Below are 9,972 nucleotides of genomic sequence, written 5' to 3' on the forward strand. Positions count from 1 at the left end.
TATATATATATATATAAAAGATATAGAAACATAAGAATAAAGTTAATGTCTGCAATATCAGGAAACTCCGTTTTAAAAAGTGCACGAAAAAATTATAGAAGAAAAAAACATCGGTCTGGAGAAACTATTATCAAGTACACCTAAAATTATCACATCTACGAGCAATGCACCATAGGCAAGTATGCGATTGGGATTGAATGCGGGCGGACATATTAACATAGAATGCTGAAACAGAGTTAGAAGTCGGGTCTGCGACATGCATTAAACATATGCCATATAATAGCCGCGCAATTCTGAATTATACATCCGTAGCGAAGATAGCCGACTTGAGTGTCCGCGGAATTGTTTCACTTTTTTGGATAACCGAAGCCGTCTCTATGTACGATAACGATACTCGGTGCACCGCACGAGGACGAGAGAGTTCTGAGAGTTATGGGATATTTCTTAGCGCGAAAGAGATTAGATCGTAGTCGTTAAGTCAGCACAGACGATTCGAAAAACCGATTGTGGCACGATAAGTGTATCATTTTGTGTTGCAATCTTGTGAGTCTTACCTAAAACGATTATAACGTGTCTCGTAAAGTAATTTTGTTTTACAATATAAATGATCTTTCATCGATTTTTCAAGCTGAAACTGCAAGTTGATACCTATTTGAATTTCTTTACAAAACTTTCTGTACAAAAATACACATAAAAACTTTCTGTTCTAAGTTAAAAAAGAAAGATACAGCATTAAATAAAAATATCTTCTCTATAAGAGATCTTTAATTTTTCTCAAATTTTAGATATGTCGCTGATAAAAGATAATTTATACGATATTTTGAATATAAACTTGCGCACCATTTCTGGTATATTATAAATATTCTTGCTATAAAGAGGAAGAATAAATATACGGCCACAATTTATTTTTTGTATCAACATTTTTAGATAAAGTAAAAACTGTTATTGTATTGAGAGAGAGAGAGGAGAGAGAGAGAGAGAGAGAGAGACAGGTAAAAGTTGCAGTAGCTTCCAATTTGTCGATGGCTACTACCGATATTTATAGCAATACCGTTTAAATGAAGTAGGCATATCATGGGGATTGTGCAGGTGTAACAAACATCCTACATGCAGAGGCAGGTCTACCCGGAGATGTATCTCGAAATAAAAAGTGAGCAAAAGGTGCTCGAGACGCCTACAGTCTCTGGCCCATCGGACCCAGCGATCTGCCGGAGAATCGAGCATTGGACAAGACAATCGTACACGAGAGAAAAGGAGAGAGAGAGAGAGAGAGAGAGAGAGAGAGAGAGAGAGAGAGAAAGAGAGAGCTCCCATTGCACTATGTGCGGATGCATCACGGCACGAATACGAATGGCCGGAACGACGACCGGAGGTGCGTAAGATAGGAATTCGCATTCCTGGCCATATTCGGCCCCCGCTCGCGTCGCCTTCTAACTCTTTCGGGATGTCGCGACTACCGAGACATGTCGCAGTATATTTGCATTCGCGCGATGCGCTTTCGGTTGTTAAACTACTAAGTTACGCGTGGATCTTTGCGCAGAATACTGAAACACGAACACATTTGAACCAACATATGTCAGCTACTCAAGATAGATCAGCAAAGTCAAAGAAGTTTAAATTAATTTAAGTCAATATTTTTCTTATTGCAATGGTATCTTGCGTAAAAAAAAAGAAATATTTTCCACATATCATATAGATGATGAAGTTAAGCATTGTCCACTTACCTTGGATATCGCAGCTCCTAAACCAGCTTGACAAGAACCCTGTCTGTGGTAGCCCCAATACCCTAAAACGGAAACAGACAATTATATCGTCCCATCCTTGATTGTTTTAAACAGAGACATCATATCTCGACAGTATAATTTGAATAAATTGTTTCCTATTGCGTAATCTGTACGAGATATATATATAAATCGTAGATAATTTTTAAATAATTGATTAAAGCTCAAAAATTGAAATAGTAATATATAGTACAATTTTTTTTCCTATGTTAAAAATTAATCCTTTGTCAGTATATAGGACTTTCTCGTGAGAACAAGAGCTTTATAAATTACTTGTTTTATATGCCAAATGCGAATTTTTAAAATTTCTCAATTATATTATTAATGTTCTAGGAATTAAAAACGTTTGACATATAAAAATAAGTTATAAAACTTTTGTAATTGATGTTTGTATGGTCAAGCACCCTAAAATATGTATATAAAATAATAACACAATTACTATTTTACGGTCCAAATTTTTTAATAATTATTCAATAAAATTTAATGCAACTAAATTTTTATGAGCGTTTTTTGTGAGTGACAGTGCAATGAACATTTGAGGAAGAATAAAACATAAACAAATTTAAAAAGATAATAAAAAGAAAAAACAAGACTTATGTGTGTTTTATAGCTATATGTGTTTTATAGCTCTATACCTTATTATAAAAGATAATGAAACTAAAGTTTATTTTTATTTATATTTTTTTTAATTAAAAGATAGATTCAAATAGATATCAAAAGATCCTGTAAACATATTAAACAGACATGTGCACGCACGTTCTTGGAATTCCACGTACTTTAGAAACTAGGAAGTGGAATGGCATCGCAAACCGGCAAAATGCGTACATAAACGCGTCATTAAACCCAGATCGATCTTCCGCCGTGACGCCTTCACTATCCGTTTTCTCCGTTCGAATCGTCGTGACGAGTCGATAGTGCAAGCTGCACATTTTACATCAGCAATCATGAACAGCGTGATTTGGGAAATGGTCACCGAGTTCCTACGCTCGTTAACTAGATAACGCAACAGCACTTTTAGATAGGAACTTTTAGACGGACGGTAATAATAGCAGGTCGGAGAGATCGACGACAATTCCACCGAAATTCTTTCGATTTAAGATGTAAAAGGGCTCCGCGTGTTTTTGTTTTACTATTTATTTTACCGCGTGTTAAAACGAAATCGATTAATTGCTACACGATAACGCGAAGAACTTTGCTGAAAGGAATTCCATGCTAGACGAAGCAATGTGTTAATTATAAGCGCAGAGAGTAACACAATTCATAAAATTAAAAGGAAAATCAGTTTATCCTAATTAAATACTTTAAAAAGATTTGATTGTTTCTTAAAAACTGAGTATAAATGACAGAAAATTATATCGAATAATACAATTGAGTCATTTGAATGGAAATGCAATTATCAGAACAATGATAGAGAAATGATATTCAAGCATCTTTGTGATTATTCTCTTGAAAATCTTATCATAACAATATCCATATGTTCGTAACTAATCACTATCACTAACTGAAAATCTTATCTATTGTAATATCTCTATCCATTGTAATATCACTAATTGAAAATCATACTTATTGTGATATCAACATACGTAATAAATGACAAGAATAAAAAAATAATGGATCAATCCCATCGCTATAATTACGAAATTCTTACAATTAATTATTATCATTATTATTATCGATGAATCTTCGCTAATTCGAAGATAAATCTAGACAATTAACGCGAGGACATAAATCTGTGCACATCTCGACGAGAAACAGTGTTATACGGAAGCAACGAATCATCTGGGACTGGAAAGGATTATTTAATTCCTGAGGAAACAGATGATTAATTGATGATTAATCTACATTAATATGTATCTTAATTAGCTCTGTTGATTTTTACAGCCAGCTCGACACTACGCAAAGCGAATAGATGCAAAGAATTTGCGAGTTCCGGCTGTTAACGAGTCGATCAGTTCCGTAATTAGTTGCTAACTACAAGTAGAAAATTATCGGGCCAGAACTGACTGACAGTTAGGGTCAGTGCCATTCAGACTCGGCTGCTGCGGCGAAGCACAGCACGTCCGCAAGAAAATGCGTGCGTGCGTGCGTGTGTATGTGTGCGAATATCCGGTGGCTCGACCCGCAGAATCCGACCTTCTTCTACATGAATGTTCTATGTACTTGTATGTACGTTATGAGTGCAGCAGCAGCAGCAATCGAGTCTCTTGACAGTCGATCGGTCACTTTAGACGAGCTGTCAGTCACGCAATTACATCAATCCGGTCATCTTCGTCGTCGCCATCGTTGTCGACAACGAAAAAGTAAATATAAAACAAGCGATCGGCGCCACTCCTCGAACATCGGTGACACGCATGTTGCTTCCAAAACAGTGGTGGAGCTCAACTTATAAGCCGATGAAAGTTTTAAATCACCGACTCTCAAAAAGTCTCGCAAGAATAATTTCACTTAAAGATATATCCGCAATCTTAACTAATTCTTTCGATTAGGTAATCTATTTTAGTTAATCTATTTTCTGACAGAATTATCGATACGAATAGAACTTGCATTTTTCATTAAATTAGAATGCTCGTACTGGATTACTTTTTATCGGTTGCTTTTAATTCCTAATGGTGCTAATTGGATCGTTGAAAGTTATTATCGGCGAATCGCAATAATAGTATCATCCGTGAAGTAACAACGAATGTGCGTCCGACCGCGATCGTCAGTGGTCGATCTATTTATAATCCGTCTCGTGCTTTGCTATTCTCGTCAGTAAGAGGCCACTCTGCTTTCAAACTCGAGTCGACAAAAACAGAGAAAAAGAAAAAACTTTTCTCATGTAACAAGGAAATTTTTTTTTTCTTGAAGAACCTCAATGACTCCGGTCGATTTGGTTCACGCTTTAAGCGCTTGTAATCATCATTCTGTCTTTATCGTTCATTAAACGTAAAATAAAAATAGAAGTACTGAAAAGCGCTGAAAGCGTCCAAATCGACCGCAGCCAATGTGTCACGAAATAATCCTAAATGTATTTATAAGATGAGTATCTTTTTTATGTGCGTTTGTTTTAGATGTGATAGCCAGATGGTAATTTAATAAATGGCGAAAGATTTTAAACTAAAGATGATTTTGGCCGTGAATGATTTTGACGATGAAGCTAATAAAGAAATCGGAGCGTTACAGGAGATGAGTCCAAGTTGTATGACTGACTCTTAATCGAGTTACGAGGAATGAATGGAGCTACTGTAATTCTTGTTGAACACACGTGCGTGTGTGCATGCGTCGTCGGTGCATAATTATGTATCTGCAATATGCATTATCGGGTTATTTCTTTTATTCAGAAATGAGGCGACATCACGATCATAATGAAAATATGTATTTTTATTCATTTCTACTATTTTTTAATTAAATTTTACGTCAATTAAAAAATTAGATTTTATCAATTAAGGTTAATTTCTTTCAATTAAGGAACTAGAATTTTTCACTTCTTTCGATTAATCTTATTTCACTTAAATATTCGATATAATTTCTTACATTTTATAATATAAATCTCACACAATTAAATATTGCGTAAAATTTCTTCAAGAAGATAATTCAAGGGAAAATCTTTCTCTTCAAAAAACGAATGATTCATTCTTCCTTCTAATACGAGATGAAGTACATTCAATAATTCATATTTAAAAAGATATTCTAATGAAACTGCAATAATGAGAGAGAAGGAATATTCTGTTGCTCGCTAGAGATCGGTAGCTCGATCGTAATTCAAGTAGGATTAAGTGCTAATTGGCCTCGTTAGAACGGTGCCGAGTTAGCGCCTTGGTCCGAGAGGCGCCTTCCAATTATTATTTTTTTTTTTTTTCGATTCTTCCCAACCACTCGAGCGAGTGGGCGCCTTTCATCGAGGAATGCACTTACTGTAATTCTCCATTGCTATCTTTCTTTTGTTAATTGCGCATGTGAAAAATATTTTCCTCATCTCGATTTGCTCTTTTTATTTCGAGACTATTAAATGTAGTAATAGGATAAAATATATTTCTTAGATAATAAGATAATTATGAGAAATAGCCAATAAGAAAGCAACCGCAACTAACATTACAAAATGATAAGTTATAAAACGTGAATTCTACTTTATGGAACATTCCTTTTTAATTAATGTTATGATATAATAGAAAATGTGGATTTAAAATTATATTTTACCGGTTAAGCAAAAGTCGAGCTTCAAAATAAAATTAAACCATCGTTTTATAAAATGTAAGCAGAATATGGATAACGTGACACTCGATCTAATTTCCGCATAATTGCATTTCGCGAAAATTATTCAAGAAATTTTACAATCAACTGCGTAATCATTCTTTTTAACTTGTCGGAATTGTTAGTATCATGTAAGAAATAGGGAATAAGAAACGGTTTCAAAGCGCAATAACTTTTATATTTTAAAAAGAATTATTTTATTATTAAAACAATCCTTTCATGTGTACATTCTTCAACTGTGTATACATAGTCTATAGTGCCATAAATTCTGTTATTAACTAGAAAAAATGTTTTAAATAAAAATTAATAAAAATTGAATGGTTTCACAAGTACTTTACAATCATAAAAATTTTTTTTATTAAAATAAAAAAATATTTTTTAATTATAATTATAAAATACTCTTAATCCCAACTTTTATTTAAAATATTTTTTTTTATCTCTCACAATTTCAACGATATTCATTTTGAAAAAAAAAATCATCTTTTTTCAAGGAAGATTTTCACTCTCTCAACGTGCGATTTAGCACATATAAAAAAATGTTTCTCTTAATTTTGTTTAAATTTTAACATCCTAAGTTTTAATATCCTAAGTTTATTAAAATTGAAGAGATTCAGTTGGTTGGTTTCCTTGTAAGAAAAATTGATTCATAGCTAAAATAAAAAGCAGCATGAAATGTGTACTTTTATTGAGTTAACAAGTCCAGAAAGTTCGTGCCGACTAACCTATATTTATATAATTTAATAAATGTATACTAAAATTTAAATTTTCTGCGTTTCAATTTTCCTTCAAAGTCGGCACGAACTTTCCGGACAACCCAATATAGAAAAATAAAACATAATCAAAAATATTCATTTCTTGATTTCACAAATTTTTTCAAACAGGCTTCAAACTCTTGTAGCATGTAGAATCTCGATGTTATTGCTTTCAAATCAGTCTTCAGTTCGATATTTAAATAAAATTAAAACAATCCCTTTTGTTTACATTTCAGAGAAAAGAACTAGTTTTAAATATTAATATTAAAAAAATTTATTTAATGAAGGCAATGCTGATATTTATTGAGATTTCATATGCTGTAAGAATTTGAAGCTCGACTGTTTCAAGATGAAGGCAAAAGATGAACATTTTTAATAATAATAATTATTTTTATTTTTTAATTGATCAATTTAGTGAAACAAGTACACATTTTCATTGTTCTTTCATTATACTGATGAAATAAATATATTTTTCTTGGAAATAGAATGTATGAAAACGATTATGTAATATTTAATATTTATTTTTAAAAAATGTTCTAGAAACTGTTTATTGTGGAAACTTTTTCATCACTTGTGATCTATTATGGCGATCTTACGAAGAAAATTACAGATAGCCCCTCACTGTCGCCTCTGCTTGTCCAGTGGACAACCATATGGTCAGACAAACAGACAGCAGAACGATGCGATGGATGTTTGATTCCAGAAAAGGCGATTATGAGTGACTTGATGTGACTCTGATGAACATTAAAGCAACGTCGACACGACGTTATAAACTCTGGATGAGATCTAACGCCTCACTAAAAAGATTCTACGATTCTCAAGAAAAGCGGCACCAAGCGGTTCGTTCACTCGTCTCGACTTCTACAAATTGTTTAATTGCGCGGTCATTACGGAATTTCTGGACGATGAGCTCACATCATTGTTGCCGTCGTTATCGAGGCTGCGGGTTCGCTTCCGTATTTTTGTGTTCTGCGAAGATTTTGCTTCGGCAAATTCTAATAATATTTATTTGGAAAATCGCTAGAATAGCTAACGTCACCTTTATAAAAAGATTCTTCTTTTGTATTTTTTACAACGACTTATAAATCTTTATATAATCTCTATTTTGTCATATATAATAATATAGAAATTATATTAATCCTAGAACACTACATTGAATGATATTGTAATATTGCTATCGATATGTAAATTTTACGTATAAAGAAATAGGCTGTTCTTATTTAACTTTATATCAAATTTTCATACGTTTTCATACACTTTTAATGATAAAATATTTGTAAGTTGGGCCTTTATGAACACAAATAACTTAGACATCTCACTTTTACGTTCAGAGCATCTATCATGGAACAAAGTCGGAATAGATTCTGATCGAAAATATTCTGTTTTTCCCAGAAAACACAATAGAAATATAGGAAATTGAATATAATTCCAATTCGGAATTCAATCCGATTTTGTTCCATGATAGGTGCCCTGATTAGTGTATAATGATTTTAACTGGTGCACTGAGTGTGCATCAGTTCTGTCAATGAAAAACGCTATGATATATAATAATACAAAACTGCATAATTAAATTGAAGTCACTTTTATTATGCACTCTGTTATAATACTGACTACCAGGGAATCAAAACTGATATACAGAGTATCCCACTTTAATTGTTCCAGATAATTATCTTAAATTATCTTTATCTTAAAAAATACAGAAAAAAATATGACGAAAATACATCCCCCTCAATAAGTAAAATTCCTCTTTTATACATTTTTTCGTATCTTATATATTTTTTTAATTTGCTTAGGGCAATTAAAATGAGACACTTTGTATATATAATAACGAACTGAATTTTTAAAAGCTTATCTCCGTTTATTTTAGTTTTTAATATGGATTGGACTTCCTTATTACTAAAGACACAGTTCGACTTTGCTCATTTGTACATATCGATATAGCGTTCTAGAGTTAAATAATATTAAATTAATAATAAATAGAACAAAAAAATAAAATTAAGATTTATTGACAAAATTTTTTAAAAAAAGTATATTAATTTGTAAATTATTAAAAGCAATAGCTATCAAATTTTTGTTACTAACAATTTCACTCAATTATTTACTTATTATTTCAAGATTATAATTATATTCTTTGATTTAATTATTCAATTTTAATTTGCGTTTAATTCAATATGTACGAAGAATGAATATTTGAGTCTTCCTCCGAACGACCGGAAGTGCGTCAGTTCGCGCGTCATAAAGCATGCAGTAGTGAGGGAATTGCCGAAATGTTTGCTCGCGCGTGAGGAAGCGCGCGACTTTATTTAATTGCAGGAAAGTGTAATTCTAAAAACACGCGTCATGTTATTTGCGTCCCAATAAACAAAACTCGTAAACTATGTTAATATAGACTACATGGTTTTGGCTGCATGAAGATTGTTACAAGATTTCCACATAGAAAACTTTCTAGAATTTAATTGAATTAAACTGGCGGATCCAATTTGATTTTAAAAAATCATAAAAAATCTACAGAATCTATAAGTGACAAAAATTAATATGACAAAAATTTCAGAAAAATAAAAAATGATTTGATGTACAATAAGGTATAAAGAAAAAAAATCATGGATCGATATCTAATTAAATAAAAGAATTTCTATTTTTTTATCAAAGCAAATCTTAATACTTATATTTCTATGTGAATTTATATATACATATCTGATTGCCGCATGTCGAAATCTTTCTCGAAATACAATCACGAACAAAACCAGAATTATGTAATCTCACATATTAAATTGACATATTAATTGAATTAATTTAATAATAATTTTTGATGCTAATAAACATAAAAAAATTACTAAATTATTCGATCAATATAATTTCTGAAAATAATATGAATGATTTACAGATTGCATTCTATTTGTATTCTATTTGTATCTGTTAATATTTGTTCAACGATGTCTTTGCCTCTGCATATTGATAACCACGAGATAAAAGTTAAATATGGCATTTTTTAAGGAATGTTATCAGAAAATACTAAAGTAATATTATCACGAGAAAAACAACCCATAAACTTGAAAGCTGGAAAGTGAATTCGAAATATATAAATTTAAAAATAAAAAGGTAATTTTTCAGTTTAGTTCAGTTTCAGATTGTTCTAAAAATTCACAAGAAATTCTAGATGATCTCTCTCTCTCTCTCTCTCTCTCTCTCTCTCTCTCTCTCTCTCTCTC

General features: G+C 31.9%; 1 protein-coding gene across 2 annotated transcripts in view; it reads right to left on the reverse strand.

Moving 5' to 3' along the window:
- Nucleotides 1-9,972, reverse strand: part of LOC108687707 (integrin alpha-PS2) — a 76,326-nt gene that overhangs the window by 18,361 nt on the left and 47,993 nt on the right. For both annotated transcript variants that reach the window (XM_018193626.1, XM_018193625.1), the window contains exon 5: nucleotides 1,725-1,786. In XM_018193626.1, the coding sequence (XP_018049115.1) occupies nucleotides 1,725-1,786 (62 nt within the window). The remainder of the gene's footprint in view (nucleotides 1-1,724; nucleotides 1,787-9,972) is intronic.

This window comes from Atta colombica, unplaced genomic scaffold (assembly GCF_001594045.1).
Source record: "Atta colombica isolate Treedump-2 unplaced genomic scaffold, Acol1.0 scaffold210, whole genome shotgun sequence".
Classification (NCBI taxonomy): domain Eukaryota; kingdom Metazoa; phylum Arthropoda; class Insecta; order Hymenoptera; family Formicidae; genus Atta; species Atta colombica.